At 42.4% G+C, this 20,644-nt stretch overlaps 1 protein-coding gene and 1 long non-coding RNA gene across 4 annotated transcripts; both read left to right on the top strand.

Annotated features, from left to right (window-relative positions):
* The first annotated feature begins 2 nt into the window (after positions 1-2).
* Positions 3-2,720, top strand: LOC309367985. The gene is made up of 3 exons (XR_014167450.1): positions 3-56; positions 1,984-2,142; positions 2,678-2,720. It is a non-coding gene; the product is annotated as an uncharacterized lncRNA (long non-coding RNA).
* A 3,334-nt stretch (positions 2,721-6,054) lies between these two features.
* Positions 6,055-20,110, top strand: CLTRN (collectrin, amino acid transport regulator). 3 transcript variants are annotated; one of them, XM_081907733.1, is made up of 8 exons: positions 6,056-6,484; positions 6,617-6,856; positions 7,236-7,319; positions 8,192-8,250; positions 11,676-11,761; positions 14,248-14,361; positions 15,771-15,965; positions 18,564-20,110. In XM_081907733.1, the coding sequence occupies exons 3-8, from the start codon at positions 7,253-7,255 to the stop codon at positions 18,721-18,723; spliced, it is 681 nt and encodes a 226-aa protein (XP_081763859.1). In that variant the 5' UTR covers positions 6,056-6,484; positions 6,617-6,856; positions 7,236-7,252; the 3' UTR covers positions 18,724-20,110. The 3 variants fall into 3 exon arrangements, with proteins under 3 accessions (XP_081763860.1, XP_081763859.1, XP_081763858.1); XM_081907734.1 differs by having other exon boundaries at positions 6,055-6,856; positions 7,059-7,319; XM_081907732.1 differs by having other exon boundaries at positions 6,056-6,856.
* The last annotated feature ends 534 nt before the right edge of the window (positions 20,111-20,644 follow it).

Here is a 20,644-nt window from a genome sequence, read left to right as displayed (position 1 = left end):
CTAAGAAACGTAGAAAGCGTCGGATTCTACAGCGCCTCCTTTCCTGCTGCTCTGGGGTTGGAACGGGCTTCCTGTACTCGCTTCCAGTGCACAATGCAAAAGCGGGGTTTGAATTAAGAGAGAGGCAAGGCATAGGGAAGTGGACTATCTCTTAAGTTTCTCGCTTGCAAACGCCTTTTTCTTTTTTGCACTCTTCTCCCCGGGGTGGAACTAGAATTGTCGATATAGAAATCAGTGGGGGAATCCAAAACTTGAAGGCTGCAGACAGAAGCACAGACAGGAGCCCTTAGTCCTACTCAGAGTATCTCCTGTTGAGATAAAGAATCTAAGGTCGTGTCATCTAATTTAAGGTGTAGTCTTGAGTAGTTGAATGCAGCCATGGGTGTAGCTGCCCCCCATCAATAAAAATCAATAAACATATGAGGTCCTTTCCGCGTAACAAAAGCCTGCCCCCAACAAAAATCCTGGCGACACCCATGAATGCAGCCATTTCAAGTCGCCCGTCCATGCCTTTTGCATGCAGTTAAATGCAGGATTTCAGATTCATAGCTGTCAACCTTCCCTTTTTTTTGCGGGAAATTCCCTTATTCCAGCGCCGTTTCCCACTGCTATCCCCGAATTGTTAGATATCCCAGATATCCCCTAGACTGTCCCCGGGACAGCTGAGGCTGCTGATCCCTTATTTTCAAATCTGAAAGTTGACAGCTATGTTCAGTTTGGGGGTGGGGAAGTTGAATAAATTGCCTTTTGCTGCAACCTGTGGGCTGTTTTGTATGCAGGGATTTTGGCTGAAAATCCATACCAACCATACCTCTGACCTGCAGTGTTGATTGCGCTATGTTGTTGCCTCCTGTTCAAAGACACACTCTTGTCAGTGGTTTTCTCCCCAGTTACAACAGGGCTATGGTAGCAGTAGACAACAGTACAGGGTTGTTGAATGCTATTTTCTCAACCTGACCTCCCAACCTGCATTGTGGGGATATAAACAATAGGCAACGTTACAAGGTTGTTTTATGCTACTCTTTCAGCCTTAAATCCCCAAAGTGCCATGAAACTCGCTGCATGATCTTGGACGAATCACTATGTCTCAGCCGAACCTACTTCACAGGGTGGGTGGGAGAACCAAGCATACTACCTTGAGCTCATAGGAGGAAGGGTAGAATTAAAATGGGAGTAAATAAAGAATAAATAACTAACCCCCAACATGCAAAAGAGATATAATCCGAAAGAACTGTGTTACAGGGTTGTTCTAAACCACTTCCAACTGGCAATATTAATTTATTTATGGTATTTATGAATCCAAAGGAGCTCAGGGTCATATACAAGAAGCAGTAAGGCAAAATACATTGAAAATGAATAAAAACATACACAAGCTAAAAATAAAATAAATAATTCTAATCCCATTTGTCTTCAATTCAATATGACTTCTGAGCAGACTTTGTTAGGATTGCTAATCATCAATCATCAAAACACTGACTCCTACTACTAAGAATTAAACATCTCATTGTCAAAATAAATGTCTAGATAAATAAAAAAATTCTTCAGCTGATGTAAATCTAGGGTAAGATCATTCCAAAGCTGTGTTTCCACCACAGAGAAGACCTTTCTGCACCGTCTCACCATGAATCCTAGCAGGGATCAGAAGTAGAGTCCTCTGCCTCTGCGTCACCACTCTGCCTCTCTCATCACCCCCAATTTTAAGGAGGAGGCAATCCTGCAGATATTTGGACCTTGAGTCTTTTACGGCTCTACAAACAGTTGCCAACACCTTGAAACCCAGTAGTACAGAGGCAGCCAATGCAGAACTTTTAGGGTCAGAGATACCAGGTCATATATCACTGCCCTACTTAATAACTTGGCAGACACATTCTGCACTCGCTGTAGTTTCCAGTTTGTTTTCGAGTGCAGCCCCACTTAGGCAAAGTGCAATAATCCAAATTAAATCATCAGAACCCAGATAGCAGGTTGTCTTGTTCTTTGAAGGGCCATAGCTGAGAAGAGATGCTCTTTGCTACCACAATCACCAGAACTTCCAACAACAACAGTGAACCAAGGAGAAACCCCACGCTATGTAGGTGCTCCTTCAGCGGGGGTGCTACACATACCAAATCTGGCTGTCTTTCCGTTTCCTGGACATGAGAAGTATGTGTCCCTAGTACCTTCAGCTTATCAGGGTTCAGTCATAATTTATTGGCCCTTGTTCAGTCTGTCACTGCCCACAGTACATCTGTTGCCTCTCCTGATTCAGATGGCAAGAAAACTGGCAGTGCTTTCCTTCATAACCCTAGATGTCTGCGCCTAGCAGTTTCATAGCATGGGAGACAAGATAGAATCACAATTAAGGATCATATATCTCTTTTCACATTTGAAATTGGCTGCAACTGTCTTGTCTTTTCAGTTTACTAGGAAGGGTCAAGCAATTACCAGACAAGTCTTCCAAAATCTTCCAGGACAGTAATATATTTACATACTTGGCCAAGGGAAGTTAATTTTTAGTGCAAAACAGTAGTGATTAACTCCCCCAGAATTTGACACAGTTGGAGGTCTGTGCATAGGTATTAATTAACTTCTATGAACGTCTAGAAAAAAAATTGACTGTCCTGAGCATTTAAAGGGAACTAGAGAAAGAAGAGTTTTTGCCACATTGTCCTTATTTCTCCTTTTGGGTCCCTTAGAGCTAAACAAAGATGAAGAGAATAAAGAGGCATGAGGTCATTTAAAGGGAAAAAAATAACCAACTTGGCATAAGCCAGCAAGGGAGAACCTGTGGCCCTCCCAAATGTTGCTGGCTTCTAGCATCTCCAACCATTGCCCATGCTCACTGGGACTGATGGGGACTGAAGTGTGACAATATTTGGCAGACCACAGGTTACCCATCTCTGGCATAAATGGTGCAGCAGCTGTTTCGGTTCAGTTTGGGTGTCCCGGCAGCAGCACCAGATTGACTCCTGCTGGTGTGCCTGAACTGCCCTGGCCTTCTTGCTGTCTTCCCCCCTCACCATCCCAGTATGTGTCAGAGATGTTTCTTCCAGGAGGTCGGGTCTGTGGCCCCTCAGATTTGCACAAAACCAGAAATGTGCACTATTAGTTTGCTTGTGTAGGTTTCTGGTTTTGTGCACATCTGAGGTATCAATAGGAGGAAAATGCTCAGATCAGGGGTGCTAGGAATAGTTAGCATCACAGCTGGAGATGAAAGCAATTGTATTTTCTCAGTGCACACTTTTCAGATTAACTTGCTGTGCTGTGCAGTATAATGCAGTATCTGGTATAGGAATTCTTAATGTGGTTTGCTAGTGCAGCTGTTCAAATCTGAGGGATCAGAGGGGGGAAATGTAGTTCAGGAGCCACAGGAAACAGTTATAAGCACAGCCAGGAAAGAAATGAAAGCATTGAGGAAGTAGGAGGCATGGAAACAGAATGTCTGACGACTGATCTACCCACCCAAAACTACTGAAAAAAAATTTCTGTGATTGCATTTCCCCCAATCAGATTATCCCCATATCTGGCAAACCTGATTTTGCTTGGGGAAAGCATCAAGATTGTTGTTGTTTGAGGGTAATGTCATGTGAACTACGCAAACAGCTGCAAACACAGTGTGGCTGAGCCCCTGCTAGGTGTAAATAAACTGTGTTCATTTACTTTGCAGTAGCCTGTCCTGCACTGACATCCGAAGCAGGCCGCATGAGTAACCACAACACTTGTTGCTGTTTTGGTTTTTAAAGCATAAGAATATGAAACAGAATGTTTCATCTCCTAACAAATCTCATTATATTTATTAGAGAGCAGCTGCAACTCAGATGCCTTCAACAACATTTACTACCTGGTTAAGAAGCTGTAAGGAGTGAGTGAAAAGGAAATTGCACCGCCTATACAATTTATCATGGAAGCTGCTGGGTATAAAGATAGATTAAAAACAACTCAAGTTTTTTAGAGTGGAGTTCTGGAACAAAGCTTTTCTTCAGTTATAAGCTGTGAAGCCCGGAAACCCAAAGTTCAGCTAATCCTGAGATTAGCTGCTAGCCGCAACATGTTTACTTTGGTGATGGGAGAGGGGGGGAGAAGTCAACAACTACAAATCTCGGAAAACTATTGACATTGTTTTTACCAGTGTTGGATGAGCACTCCACCCTTCTTAATACTGTGAAACTGATCAAGGTGTGTGTGTGTGTGTGTGTTAAGAACATTGTTAAATTGCCATTTTGCCTGGCACCATCTCCAGAAGCCCCTAATTTCACATAACTAGTGTCTGGTGGCCTTAGGGCACATGGTTAGGAGGGACTCATTCAGATGCTTCTTCACACATCTAGCTGATTATTCTGCACAGAAGGAAGTGGTGAGTAAATCTATTCACCTCCTGTGTTGAATCATGATCTGGGGCCAAGTACATCGCTCCCTGTTTTATTACTGGATGACTTACAAGTGAATGTGGCCACCATTGAAGAGTACAGTGATGTGAGTTGTCTGCAGTATTTTGATCTGCAGAGGCTATTTTCACACATGCAATTCATCCCTTGATGTTGGAGTCACTGAGTGATGAGCACATACGTGAAGCTTCAACTCCAAAACCAAAACATTAAACTACTGCTTCATTATACTGCACTGTGGAATGTACATTTACATACCCTCCAACATTTCTCCAATGAAAATAGGGACGTCCTCTTCGATGATGATGATTTTATTTATATCCCACCCATCTGACTGGGTTGCCACCCTGCCCTCAGCTCTCACCTGTAGCTCCTAGAAGCTGTCAGCATGTGACAGCAACCACACCCCAGGAACGGCTTTGACTGGCTGGCTAAACCAGGTGAGGGTAGCTGGTGGGTCTCAAACCCTCAGTAAGGGTCTTCCCCTGCATGGGAAGACAGGTTCTAGCAGATTGAGCGGATGTGGCCAATAGTGGCTCCAATGGTCAAGAAGGTGGTTTCTGCATTATAGAAGGAAGTGAGGGGCAGATGAGGCTCATCAGTGTGGGAAGGTAGCCCATCTAGAAGAAGGAAAATTCTGATCCTAAACCTCCACTGCCTTGTGGTATATCTTTGGAAAAAGAAAAAGCTAAAGAATCCAGAATGGATCCCTAAGATGGTTGGAATGCACCTCCTTCCAGCAACTCCTGCAGGCAAGTTGGTGCCAAACGGATTGCTCTAATTTCCTTTACACCACATAATTGAGGTTGAGAGGGGGGTCTTGTTGTCTGGGCAGCCCAGGACCTCCATTCACACTGTCCAGGCTTGTGCCCAGGGGAGGTCACTTCAGTGCTGCAAACACAGCAGTTTGACTCTCAAGACAGATAGATGCCAACAGCACACGAAGGAGGAAAGGGAGAGTGACAAGAATGGTTAAAAAAATTCCAGCAATATTGTTCCAGAGATAGTTTCACCATGCAAAACAAAAGCAAGTAAAATTGAGCCTCAGCTGAAGTTATTTTGGTATATATGCTACAAGCGTTGGCATAAACAATAAATGCTCCAAGCTTTCAAAGAGTAGAACTCCAAGTATATGTTAATTAGTCTGTGATTGCTACCCAAGATGATGCTAGACACACACAATTTTGCATTACAGAGAAGTCCCAGTGATTTCCTTGGAACCTTGGTGTTTTTTCTCCATACAGCTACACATAAGGCCAGCTAGACAGAGCCAAAGAACTCGTACACACATGAGTTTCAAGCACTTTCCAGAATTAATACATAAATTATTGTTTGTATTATTTATTTATTTGTTTGTTTGTTTAATTTGTATACCATCCTTCCTCCAAGGATCACATGGCAGGTTACAGTTTATAAAAATACCAACGTACATAACATAAGAACAAACAAAGCAAAAACACCCTCTACACACACAGTTTACACGGCCATAGATTGTTTAATTTGCCAAATGCCTGAGAGAAGAAGAATGTTTTTGCCTGGCACTTAAAGATAGGTAACAAAGGCACCAGGTGAGTCTCCCTGGGGAGAGCGTTCCACAAATGGGGAGCCACTTCAGAAAAGGCCTGTTGTCATCTTGACACCCTCTGGACCTCTCGCCGAGGACGCACACAAAGAAGGGCCTCAGATGACGATCACAGGGTCTGAGTCTGTTTGCGTGGGGAGAGGTGGTCCTTGAGATACTGTGGTCACATGGTGTATTTGAAAGTCACGCCTTTGAAAGTCATTAATTCTGAGGGCCCTCCAGCCAGCTGGTTGTGTGTGCCCTGTTGGTGATTGTGTGTATTTGACTGAGTACAGTAGCCACAGGTTCAAATGGAGCTGGCAGACAGCATCCTTTCCCTTGATATGTCCTCACATAAAAATGACTGTTCAGGTAGCCTTTACTGTAATGCACAGCTTGGGACTGAGATCATCAATATTCTAAAGCAGACATACTTTCTGCTTCTTCTGAAGCAGCAGATGACATCCAGCAGGCAAAAAGAACATGTTGCCCTCCAAAAGCTGATGGACTCCAGCTTCCATTAATCCCTCCCAGACAGCGTGACTAGTGACCAGGGATGGTAAGAATTTCAGTTCACAGCATCTTGAGGCCACAGGTTCACCACCTGTGCTCCTACAGACTGCTGAATTGTCAAGTTTTACAATGCAAAACGGATTGTTTTTCTCTCCCTCTCATATCCCGTGGTCTCCAGGAGGTCCTGTTATGTCACCGCAGTGGAATGCTGAAGAATGCCAACAACAATCCAAAACCCTTTGAAAAATATTTACAACTAACAAACATAAAATCGGGGCGAAAGTTTTGTGTGGCCATTTAGCTGGGGACAAGATGAGAGGTCGAAGAGTACAGTTCTCTAGACAAGTGTGTTGCTTCCCGGTTATTTCGTTTACTTCCATCCAAGGCTATTTGTCTACGTGACATAGTCTTTTGGCAGGTAACTTCCTTCACAATTTATGATCGTGTGGGGCAATATAGTACAAATTCACTAAAACGGTTTTAAAAACCCAGCATTTAAATAAGGTGGTGTGTGTGTGTGGTGTTTATGACTGAGAGGACAAAGTGTTCAGTTGTTGGATATTTATTATATGAAATGTTATGAGAAAGAAAATAAAATACTTCTTACCTGCTTTATTCAGGTGCACCTAAAGAGATAAAAGGATGAAAACGGATGCTTCCCCAACTGTTTTTGCTAAGATAAAGGGGGTTAATTATTAAACTTTCTACTTCATCATTTCCTAGTTCTGCTGATGCTTTAATCCTGGGTCATTGGAAGTTTAAGACTGCATTACAGTCTTTTTTGTTTTTCCCTGAAGTTTCCAAGTCTGGAAGGATGTTAAGGGGGTTGCTGCTTGCATCTGCCTGGGTTGCTGTTGCATATCCGGAATTTTGCAAACCAGGTAAGATTCCATTTTATGTCTTAACCTTCAGTCGCTGTCGTTTCGATGATCTGGCACATTGAAAACCCAGGGCTGTAGTTCTATGTATACTTCGAAGTAAGCCTTAGAAGTGGGACTGATTTCTGAAGAACCATTTCTGAATACGAAATGATACTGGGTTGCCTTTGCAATTGGGAATGCCTTTATTAGGGTTAAAATAACTCTGAGAATCCTGATGGGGCAATTCACAGAAGCTTTCCAATAATATCCTCTTTGTCACCAATCGTTCAACACTGGTTGGCAGGTCTCTAAAAAATAATGACAAATCTGTATAAGTGGTCTATGATTTCTCCACAATTTATTGGTGGGTGGCATTCAAATGTACAGATTTTCTTCTTTTACGTCTGAATCCTAAGCAAAGTTATCTGGAAATCCCCGTCCCCCAACATCAGTAGAATGTTCCAAGTACAGTAATTGTATTTGAGGGTCTCTATTTCCTGAAATACATTCAGAACATATTTATTTGAAATATCTCTGACCTGCCCTTCATCACATTGCGATATAAGGGTGGGGTATTTTCATAGCTGTCAACTTTTCCCTTTTCTTGCGAGGAATCCTATTCAGAATAAGGGAATTCCCCTTTACAAAAAAAGGGAAAAGCTGACAGCCACGGGTATTTTTGCTCAACATAATAGGGATAATAATATAAATTAAGACCAACCTATAGAACTACAACATAAAAATACAAGGAGGAGATAAAACCAGAATATGAGCAATAATGATAATAATAATGCTCTGATGCATTGAAGAACGCAAATGAATAACAAAGCTCCATTGACTAATTTATACGTGCATGAATATACATTTTACTTGATCCTTTTCCTTTGTAACAGATGCAGAGAATGCTTTCAAAGTGAGGATTAGTATCAAAAGAGCTCTAGGAGATAATGCAGTAAGTGAAATATTTACATCCACTTTTTCTGGTGAAAGTTTTACAAGAGGCCGATTAGTGCTAACTGTGTCGTAAAAGAGATATAAGCTTTCCTATGAAAGTTATTAAATTATCCATCCAGTAAATTTTCTGACAAATTGTTTTTTCCTTCTTTGAGATCTGAGCAACGCTGCTTGAGGAGATACAATGCTTTTCATCCATTTTAAAAACAAACACACTTTCCACAGCAGACTTCCAGACTGTCATTCTTTTCTAAACTATTTCAAGTACTTAGGCTTAGTATGAAACACACAGTTTATGAGGCTGTCAAACCCTACTGGAATCATTATTTTGGTTGTCAGCTGCATCGATCGAGATTATTGAAGGATTAAATGAATGTTATCAAATACTGTGGTCATGTAACTCTCTCTGTTGGAGTAAGCGTATTTTGTGTCAGCTTCTGGCTGCTTCAGACATCTCTTCCAGAGAAAGAAACAACAGCTTTTGTTCAGTTGCATGTATACCATATGGTGCCACTTGTACGGATAACCAGCTGTCCTCTACCCTGATAAGACAAACCTGTATATGAAGCCTCACCAGGGTCTGCCCCTCTACAAGCCCCAATGCTCCTGGATCTACCAAGACAGCTCTGTCAGCTATACCAGTTGTTTTTATTAACATTAACAACATTAACATTTATATACCTCCCTTCATCCAAAGATCTCAGGGAGGTTCACAAGATAAAAATACATAATAAGAATAGTTTATTATTTATACCCCACCCATCTGGCTGGGTTTCCGCAGCCACTCTGGGCGGCTCCCAACAGAACACCAATAACAATAATAAAAAAGCAGCAACATCAAACATTAAAAACTTCCCTAAACAGGGCTGCCTTCAGATGTCTTCTAAAAGTCGGATACAGTGGATGCTCGGGTTGCAAACGTGATCCGTGTGGGGTGCACGTTTGCAACCTGCATGTGCGCACGCACGGGTTGCGATTCATCGCTTCTGCACATGCACGACCGCCGAAACCCGGAAGTAACCTGTTCTGGTACTTCCAGGTTTTGGCAGTCCGCAACCTGAAAAAACGCAACCTGAAGTGTATGTAACCCGAGGTATGACTGTAGTTGTTTACTTCCTTGACATCTGAAGGGAGGGCGTTCCACAGGGTGGGCGCCACTACCAAGAAGGCCTTATAGCTTCACTTCTTGCAGTGAGGGAAGCGCCAGAAGGCCCATGGTGCTGGATCTCAGAATAAAAGCACAAATAAACAGTTAAAACAAGAACAAAACAATACCCCCCCACGAACACATGTAAAAGGTTGTAGAATATTAGTTTATATGAGGAGAGGTGCTGCGTGAGGTATTGTGGTCCTTAGCCATTTAAGGCTTTATAGGTCAAAACCAGCACTTTGAATTGGGTCCGGAAACTAATTGGTAGCCATGATGAGTGTAATAGGTGCAAAGCTTTTTCCCTCGGTGAGCAAGCTGGCTGCTGAATTCTGCTCCAGCTAAAGCTTCTGATCCGTCTTCAGAGGCAGCCCTATGTATAATGCATTGCAGTAATCAAGAGTAGAGGTTACCAGAGCATAGACAGCTGAAGTTAGGCATGGGCCACATGCCAAAGCTGATGGAAGGCACAGCAAAGGACCCAGGAATACCCCCAAGTGATGTACCTGCTCCTTCAAAGGGAGTGTAACCCCAGCAATAGCAGGCAACTTCCCATCCATCCAGTCTAGGGAACCACCCACTAACAGTGCCTCGGTCTTATTAGATTGAGTTTGTTGGCTGTCATCCAGTCCATTGCCGGGGCAAGGCAACGATCCACCACATCCACTGCCTCACCTGCCAGATGTAAAGGAGAAGTAGAGCTGTGTGCCATCAGCATAACCCCAAACTCTGGATGGCCCCACTCAGCAGTTTCATGTAGATGTTAAACAGCATGGGAGATAAAATTGAGCCCTGAGGTACTCCACACAAGGCTCCATGGGGCTTCTCTCCAAGCATCACAATTGGAAATGACCATCCAAATAGGACCAGAACTACTGCAAAGCAGTGCCACCTATCCCTAACTTGGACAGCTGCTCCAGAATTATACCATGGTTGATGGTACTGAAAGCCACTAAGACAGGGTGGTCCACATTTTCATACCAAGTGGGTTGCAAGAGTGCTGCCTTGTCATGTGGGGGTAGGGAGTGAGGTCAAAAATTGATACCCCCCACCCAGATTTAAATACCTAGAACAGTGACATAATCATTGTGAAATATTTTATTTGTATTATATTGTATTTAGTGATGAGAAATTCATTAAAATACCAATTCACCAGATGTGCAAACCTTTTGTAAGTCTAGTGAATCAGCATTCATAGCTATGGGTACATTCGTCTACTGCATCTAACCTACTTTACTGGAACACAAAAGGAATATTTTGAAATTCTAGGAAATTACAAATCATTCTTCCTAACTAAAGAGACAAGGAAGATAATTTTTAACCGGGATAAAAATTACATTGGATAGAAAGATACATTAAGTTCAAACTGCATTTAGTTACAAATGAACTAATCTGAATTATTGCACAATTAAATGTGGATTCTTTGAAGATTTCTAGGTAACATGTTCAAACATAAATCATTTTTGCATTCACTGTTTTGCTCTTTGTTGTTCTTTTCATAGTAGAGATTGGCAACTGGTGATATCCTGGCCAAATCCAGACCCCTAACAGTTGTTGTCTGCTCCCTCTCCCCACAGCTGTGGCCCAGTTTCCATATTAGAAGAATAGAATAGAATATGTAGCTGTGATCACGGGATTCAGGATCAAACCACATGTTCCACCTCTGCTGCATGTCTTTGAACCAAGCCTGACTGCTTATTCTTCTTTGCTAAGGACTTTGTAGGCCAAAAGGGCACTTGGAATTGTGCCTGGAACATAACCATCAGCTCTTTAAACAGTTCTCAAGTACAAGTGACAGGCAACTGCTGGCTAAAGTTTCCAGATTTTATCTTTGTAATAAGAGCACCTTTTGATACCCTGTTTCCCCGAAAGTAAGACATCCTCCGAAAATAAGACCTACTTCCAGTTTTGCCTCTCGCTGTAATATAAGGCTTCCCCCAAAAAATAAGACCTCCCCGATAATAAGGCCTCCCCCGAACATAAGGCCTCCCTGGAATACCCTGTTTCCCTGAAAGTAAGATATCCCCCGAAAATAAGACCTAGCACATCTTTGGGAGCAAAAATTAATATAAGACACTCTTATTTTCGGAGAAACAGGGTATGAAAGCCAGATACAAACTTAAGTAATTTAACAAATACATTTAACTAATTTAACTAATAAATACACAGCACATTGTAGTTACCTAGTTTGAGTTTCTCATGAGGATGTTAGCTGAAAAGCAATAAAATCTTCTCCTTCTGCCTCGCTATCCATAACAGTGTGTGTGTTTTTACAGTATACTTGGGATGCTAATGAAGAATACCTATTTAAAGCAATGGTGGCTTTTGCCATGAGAAGATATTTCAGCCAAGAAGCCACCCAGTGAGTATGCCTAATTTTCCTGTCAGTCAGCCTTCCCAAACCTGGTGCCCTCGAGATGCTTTGGATTGAAACTCCCACCAAGCCCAGCCAGATGCAATTCAGAGCACCCACACTCCAGAATGATGCAGAGCAAAAGACTTGAAACACAGAGGACTTGCTAAAGTAATTTGGGATAAAGCCCAAGGCCTTGCTGTTCCAAAAAAGGAGCCAGCAATCCCAAGTGGTCCAGTCAACTAAACATTCAATTGAACATGCCTAAAGTAAAGTAAGAGCCCAGAAGGGGAAAACTTGTTTCCTGGAAACTGGAAGAAGAATAGCAGCAGCTCCTTTTGTATTATCTCTTTGTCATCACTATCTAGCTTGAAGGAGGCTCTCCTGCATCAGATATTCTGAACAGGTTTACATTTGTTTATAAGCATATTTGCTTTTTGCTGGAGCAAGCAGAAACAGTCCCAATGTAAATGCAAATTTTGCACATCCATATTAAGAAATAATAACATTTTGACAAACAGCTTTTCCCCCAGCGGTGATTTAACCATGCTTTGTGTCTTACTTAACAGACCTGTCAAATTATTTGTGCAATTCCTAAAGGACAACACACTAGGCGTTGATCATTCTATGTTAAAACTTATTGTAGCCTTTGTGAGGGGTTTGTTACTTCAGGTTCCATAATCTGTGACTTGTTTAAAATGCTGAACAGATGCTTAGTGTGTCGGGGAAGTTAAACTTAGGACAGCCAATAAGTAAGAACACTTACTTTCATTCAGATGAGTTGTGTTAAATCCTTGAGTGCAACTGGGTTGAGTCCAGACCAGTGCCGGGACTACAGAATTTTCCATAGGGGACAAAAGTCTGCCCTGTTGCCCCCTCTCACTGCAGGTTTGTGTCCCCCTGCTAACATGAGAAGGAAGCCTTCATTCTCTTCCTCCATAGAGGTTGGAGTCGGCACCCACCAATGTCGGGTGGTTCAAGACATTTTGCTGCCTGAAGTAAAAGACAAGATGGCACCTTCTCCCAAGAAGCCAATTTGACTGGTAGTTGAATCTTACTCTAATACTGGTGAAAGGACAGTATCTTCCACTGCGCTTGAGGATATCAGGCTAGCATAGGGAGGACAGGGCAAGTCACATGGCATTCACAGTTCTGACCCCTCCCTGCACCTCAGCATCTGCCGCCTGAGGCAGCTGCTTCACTCTGCCTCATTGTCAGGCTGGTCCTGTTTCTTCTCTTTGTCAGCCTCCCACCGCTGCCACCACCAAGAAAGGTCTTTCTCCCCTACACTGTGTGTGTGTGAGAGAGAAACCTCCTCCAGTTGTGATTTTAATTCATTTTAATGCTGTATTTTATAGTATACCAATAAGTAGTAGCGGTGGTGGTGGTGGTAAATATGTCTTAATTTTTGTATGTATCATGATGAATGACTCCACACTAATTCCATTGATAAAACTAGCAGCAGTTGCAACCGAAATACCATAACATGTTATTAAATCTGTAACTTAACATGTAATATATAAAATAAAACATCAGTAATAAGTACGTAACAGAAATAGTGTTACAGTGCTGTTAAGCAGCCAGAAGATGTCACCGTTGAACAGAGGTAAAATCCTGTGCCGTTTTTACCTCAGGATACTTTTTTTTTTAAAGAGCCATGTTGCGGATGGATCAAGGTCAGAAGGGCCACCAACATTGGCTCTACACACTGATCATCTCCTGCACTAGCCAAGAAGTGGGTTGGACTTTTTCAAGCCCCTCCTTTCCAGTGTGAGCAGCAAAGATGGTGGCAGAAACTCAGCTGGTCGCTTCCATTTTCCAGCTTTGACCACATGGATGGGCAAAAGCAACGAAAGTGCTTCTGTTGCTAGAGGGGAAAAGAAATATGAGATCAGCTATCATGAGAGACAGATGGGAAGCCCTCAGATATTGAGCCTTCAGGCCACCAGCTGCCTATTCCATTTGCTTACAGACTTGGACTAATTTCTGTGAGGCAATGAAGTACATACCAGAAATGCAGGTTTGCTCAACTAAAGTGCTTTGACACTCTATAACACAATCATCTTTGTAATGGGCTCTTTGCAGTTAGGAAAGTAATGGGGAAATGCTCCGAAAAGTGTGAGGTGAACAAATGATTAATCGGAAGATGTATAAATACCCCACAAGCAAATTGGGGTGAATGTTTGATAAACAGGCCTAAGTTGTAAGGAAGAACGATAAGACAGCAACCTAAAAGATTTGGCTCAATGGGCAATCATTGCCTTCCAGAGTCCACTGTGCGACTGGTCTTCTCTCAATGCTCCATATCCTGTTTTCCATACCACATCTTGAATTGGGGACGTAATAATAAAAAAGAGCGCCTCCTTAATGAAGGGGCTTGATTTCCAGATAATCTTGAACCTGCCCCCTGTCTTTTGACTACTTAGGACTTGGTTGTCATTATTCCCTGTTTGTTGATAATCCCTTTCTTCTTCTTTGTCCTAAACTATTCACAGAATTTCCAACGTATTGCTCTGCAACGTAACAGATCGGGTATCATTTTGGTTTGTTGTCACAGATTCATCCACAAATGCAACTATTCCTAGGAGTGATGTGGAAGCTGCCATAAGGTACAACATTAGCCATTTATATCTTCTCACAATGTTGTTCTAACCAAACATATTGTCTGTTAGTAAGCATTTGCATTGCATTGCTGGTCAGAATCGCCTAGAGTTGCATTTATAGCTCTCCAGTAATTCAACCTTGTAGGCTAGATTCCAAGAGAGTGCTGTGTTCAAATCTACACAGTGGGCTTCATACTAGAACAGGGTTTTAAACCTGTGTTTTCTGACTCCATACCCAAGACTCATTTTTTTTCACATAAATTTCCTGTTATCAATGCTTTTAATCACTTTGAGCTATATATATATCCCTTTCATTTGTATCATTGTAAGAATTGCTTTCTGCTTTTATAAAGCACAGTGGAAATGTACTTTTCTCTCACTTCCTCGTTTTTTTAAATAATCACATTTAAACTGGGAAGTGAGGAGCCTATTTGAGGGGAGAAGAATAGCCCGATTTGGGACCTCCATTGTATGTTAGGAATTTGTTAATGATAGTGCCTGTAAATGGGGAATCCAGGAAGGTTTCAGTGGAAAATAGTTGTTGTGGGTGTTTTTAAATTGCTGTTGAACTTAGGTTGTTGTTTTTTAATCATGTTATCTTTTAGAAGTGTATTGCCTCTGGTTTGAATAAATGTGAATGTGGCAATGAATGAGACTGCATTCTTCGAGAAAGATTAACTTTTAAGCTTATCAGCAGATTAAACTGTTTTCTACAGAGAAACTCAAAACCAACTTCACTGCAATTGTGTGTGTCTGGGGTGGAGAGGAGATTACTGATTTGTTGGACCAGGGTAAGAATAGTGGAATGCACTTTGTTTTGGCTGCTCTTCGAAGCATTTACACTCTGCATAAGCAGATTTACCGTAAGTCGAGGCATGCAGTTCTAGCACCTTGGACTCAAAAATGTTGGCCATGATAGGAGATGTTGTTGAAATGTTTGTTATGGTGCCATCAGCTCCTATTGCTAAATGACAGCTAAAAACTAATAAAAATGCTGCCCAGTGCTGAATTCAGGGTGTGGGGGGGGGAGAGAATAGGGTTTTAATGAAATCCACAAGCCCCACACCCCAATTTTAACCAAGCCATGGTCTCCCAGAACATTGTAAAACCAGTAAGAACTCAGCACGTGATTTGGTAAGAAGGACAAGGTCCTTATAATTCAAGCACCGCTCCTTTTATATGGCACCACAGCAGCCCAAAGCAGACTGAAGGGCTGAAGTGAAGAGGAGAGGAAGGGGAAATCCCATCCCATCCAGTGGCATGATGTTGGATCTTGCCCAAAACGTTTACATGTATAAAAGTTGTGATAAAATGCATCACTGTTTGTGCAATCGCCAACATTTATAATGTGAAAACAAAACAATTAATGAAAGGGGGAAATGAACAAGACGTCCTACTTCATATCTCTTTTTAAGGAAGAACAAAAACCGAATCAACAGTGCCTTTTTACTGAATGATGATGCGCTGCAGTTTCTGGAAATCTCGTCCACTTTAGCACCACCAGTTGAAGGCTCTGTGCCGACGTGGCTGATTGTGTTCGGTGTTGTCCTTTGCATCATTATGGTTGGAATTGCTTACCTTATAATATCCGGAATCCATCAACGCAAGAGGTGAACCCTGCATGTTTTTATGTTTTTGCATTGGCTTTTAAGGGAACTGTAGGTTTTGGGAGAGAGCGGTTGCTTAAAATGTATTTCCATCCCTTCACTGAGACTTCAAGAGACCTAACAGCAATAATTCAGAAACAAAGAGGTCAATTTTTAAAAGTTCAAAAACAGAACTTCCAAATTTATGTATTTCCCTAAAAAGTCAAAGGAGAATACATTCACGAACTAGCCACATCATAAACATGCCAGGAGAAAACAGTTTCATTTAGCACTTAGCACTTGAATACTGTGAGGCAGGGGATCAGCCAGATCTACTGAGAAGAGTTTGGATTTGATATCCCGCTTTATCACTACCTGAAGGAGTCTCAAAGCGGTTAACATTCTCCTTTCCCTTCCTCCCCCACAACAAACACTCTGTGAGGTGAGTGGGGCTGAGAGACTTCAAAGAAGTGTGACTAGCCCAAGGTCACCCAGCAGCTGCATGTGGAGGAGCGGGGACACAAACCCGGTTCACCAGATTACGAGTCTACTGCTCTTAACCACTACACCACACCAGCTCTCCACACTGAGGCAGTGGGTTCCATAGCCTAGCTACCATAATGGAGAAGAGCTCTCCCATGTACAAACCAGCTATTCCTTTGAAGGTGGTGGGGCACAGAATTAGATCACCGACCTGAGCTGGAGAGCAAGATATACGGGAGGAGGCTGGTCAAATTTGTCGGCCAAATTCATAACAAAAAAGAGAAAAGTCATATTTAAATACCAGTTTCTATTTAAGGGCAGGGGAGTGCAGCCTTGCTCCTGCTTCTTGATCTCCCTGCAACTTTCAATACCTGGCTCCTGGCAGCTAAGTTATAGGGTGCCACAGGGTGTTATTTTCTCTCTAGTGCTATTTCATATCCATATGAAGTTGCTGGGAGATTTGGAGCAAGGTATGAGTACAGTGATTCAAGAGAGGCCATACTGAATCAGTGCCTGGATGCAGCGGTGGGATGGATAAGAGAAAATAAGCCGAGCGTGAATCCTGGGAAGGAGGCAGCAGTGTAGGCGAGTGGTTCCAGTGTCTGATCAATTGGTCCATTGCCTGCCCTGAATGGGGTTGCACCTCCCCTGAAGGAGCAGGTATGCAGTCTGGTAGTGATCTCTAGATCCAGCATTGTCATGGGAGGCCCAGGCAGCCTGCGAGGCTAGAAGCATCTTTTACCAGCAGCAAATGGTATGACAACTTCCTAGACAGGGAGACCTCAGTAGCTCAGGCATTGGTGACTTCAGGGTTGGATTTAAGTCTCTGCTCTCTTATGTGGGACTTCCCTTGTGCCTGACCCAAAGTCTACAGTTAGTGAAGGATGCTACAGCACAGCTGCTGACAGGTGTGCAACCTTGTCAACATGCAACATCTCTGTACAGAGATCTGCACTGGCTGCCAATCTGTTACTGGGCCAAGTTCAAGGTGTTACAATTTGGAACCAGTTTCCTTGTGGGTCCACCTTACTCCATAGATGCCCACCTGACACCTCACAGAAGACTACAGGGAATGTGAATGTGGCCTCAATGGGTGAATGGCTTTGGGCCATTTGAGGGAGACATGAAAGTGAAGGCAGTCATGTGAACAAGGCCTCTGTAGAAGATCCATGTTGCAATCAAGGAAAGCACTTTCCATTTATTTTTAGCAAAGCTCCCCACCCAAGGATTTGCAGCAGAACTATATACTTTTATGGCAGTGAGTATTGCTGATATGCAAGTCCTGACTGAGCTTGTTCCCGCATGTATTATGGAGCTGAAGAAATGCTGTGGCTGACCTTTGAGTCTGTTATCTCCCCATAGCAGCTGATGCTTCATCATATATGGCAGGGGAGGGTCTTTCCCTGCGAATCAGTGGTCGGCAAGGTCAGAAATCAATCGGGAAATAGCCCAAGAAGAGATTGCTAAGCTGTTCCTTCTAGTCAAGATGGAAAAAAACAGGGAAATTTTGGTAGGACAGTCATTGCTTTTATCACAATTATATCAGAGGTGGGGTCATCTAGAAAATAAGTGATGTGAAAGGCAGAATAAACAGATGAAAAAATTGGTTGTGACAGAAGCTGTAGGGAAATTTCTAACTGTAAATGAAGTTCATTTGTGTTGATCATGAGAGGTTGATGAATGTGCTAGAATCTCAGTTCTTAAAACAGTATTTGCCAACCTGGTGCCTTCCAGCATGCTGGATTGGGTTGGCAAAGGCTATCTTAAACATAGACGATGTCTTGCTGCTGGATTACAGCACACGTACTCAGAGATCTCCTAAGATTGCCTTTAGCCAAGAGCTGTGTCAAATTGCATTGGTAAAGAAAAAGCACAAGGAATATGCCTTTCTCCTGTGCAGCCCTCACAGGGCAGACTGAAGATCCACATTTATCAGGGTGTGGGCTTTGCATCTGTTGAAGGTGTGGGAAGAGGGCTTACTTACACAGCCAGTAACACTCTAGCCTCGCCTGCTATCTGGCTGTACTGCAGCCCAGATGGTACCAATCCACTGTACTAAAATGGGTTTAGGTACGTTGAAATTATGTTTCCCAAGTCAAGCTTCTCGAGGACAATAACTTCCTTCTCTACTCTTTACAGACGTAATAAGGCACCTGAAGAAATAGAAGGTTTAGAAGATAAATGTGAAGCAACCGTAACAATGGAAAATGGAATTCCCTGTGATAACTTGGATTTAAAAGCTGGTCGTATTAATGGAGTCTATGCAGCAACAGATGACGAGCGGTTCACACCCTTATGAACTGTCTCAGTTTCTCTCATGCCCTTCCTTGGGACTCTGCCCTCGTTTTATCTAGCAATTAATGATGATTATCGGAGAACAAGAAGAGAGAAAACTTGTGTACTTTGCCTTGTTTTCATTTGGCGATTCCTTTTATAAGCGTGTTCATACATACACACCCAAATTCAGTTCTCATCGAAAGGTTCATGGAAAGAGCAAATCTGACTCCCAATGCTTAATGTTCTTTGGACCTATCAGAGATTTGAGGACAAAGGCCATTTCACAGCAGGAACAGTATTAGTAAGGATAGATGGATCACTCCATTCCTGCTCCTTATAACTTTTGCATATTTAATCCATAAGCTTGTTCCATCCCACATTCAATTAAAAGGAAAAGAAAAATTGAATGCATGCACTTAAATTTTTTTAAATATTTTTGAACATATTTCCACAAAATTATTCTTTCAAAAACACATTTCAAAATGTGTATTTCTGGGATCTAGGAACAACCATTTGGATTTCTCACAGGACCCCTGTGTAGCATTTAAAAATGCATTTTTGTATGCTTTGAGCCAAAAGCGACATCACAAGATCCAGAGAAGTGCGAAAGCTGAAGAATAACTGTGTAAGGAGCTCTATATATTAATGAGGGAGGTCCAGATCACCAGAATCAAATTCTTCAAGCATCCTGACTTGTTACCAGTATTTAAATGTTTAGTTTGCCTTTGCCTTTTACTTTCCGAGTGAGGGGAAAGAGTGAATTGCTTTGATCCAATATACTAACCAACATGTGCACTTCATGAGGCCCATGAGAACAGAGAAACATTGAGAACATTGAGGCCCATGAAAACAGAGAAATGGGGAAATGGGTGAGAAAGGAACATTTGCTGCCCTTAGGGGTTTACGGATGATCACTTTTCAGAGACATGCTGTGCTCTTGTTGCTGTCATTGTGCCTTTGAAGCAAGTTCATGATCTCTTCTGGAACGGCTTTTGAAGATTTCTGCAGGGCTTTAAGAAGTAAAGATGTGTTGGGGAGGGGGACTAGCTTCCTGCTCCATCACTGCTGCCAATAGATGTGCATAGTTTGGTGTAACTGTTATGACCACCTCTGGGCTAACACTCAGAGGCTGAACAGAGGGAAGAAGATTAAGAGGAACTCATAGCTTGAACCGCAGGGAGCAAGAGGAAGCAACAATAGTGCATGTACTGATGTTCATAGGGAGGAAGCATGCTCAATAGCAGGCCTGTACATGCGTCCTTCTCAACTTGCATGCATCTCTGCCCCTTCATACAAACTGTGCTTACTGTCTTTTCCAGCTGTAAACCCCACTGAGCAAGGGGATGTATGTCTTTTCCATACATGCTGTGGTGTACTTTTTTAGACAATAAAATACAACATTGCTGGAAGCATCTCAGTCTTTTCAGTTCAAGAACTGTAAAGCAGTTATGGATATCACTACACGAGAGTTTCATTGCAGGGGTTCTGTCATGAACCAGTGACCTTGCACGCTTCTTACACTCAGAACTGTTACGGGATGTCTTAGATAGGCAAGATGAGGCATTGCTCTGTCTGTCTAATTCTAGTAGCTGCCAACACTCTGCTCAAGCAGAGAAGGGGTACTGGGTATCCACAAACAGGAGTTCGCTAATATTTGGGTGTCTCTGCACTTTCCTTTCTACATACATGGAGAAATGGCCACCATACCAAAGGTAACATGTTAAATTAGGCCTGGGTGTATTCAGGAGTTGAGGCAGTGGAGATGTTACTCTAAACTTATAAGAGCTCATCCAAGCCTTTAAGTATTTCTGAAATGAAAAACACTAGGTTCACTCTTATTAGAAAGGCAGCATTAACTAGTGAAAAGCACAGAAGTACCACTGAACACAAATATAGTGCCGTTTTTCTTGGACTAAGATATTCAGCATGTAGAAATAGACCTG

This window comes from Podarcis melisellensis, assembly GCF_964234715.1.
Source record: "Podarcis melisellensis genome assembly, chromosome: 4".
Classification (NCBI taxonomy): Eukaryota; Metazoa; Chordata; class Lepidosauria; order Squamata; family Lacertidae; genus Podarcis; species Podarcis melisellensis.
Note: the sequence above shows the minus strand (reverse complement) of the source record. Positions and strands in the feature narration are given on the sequence as shown.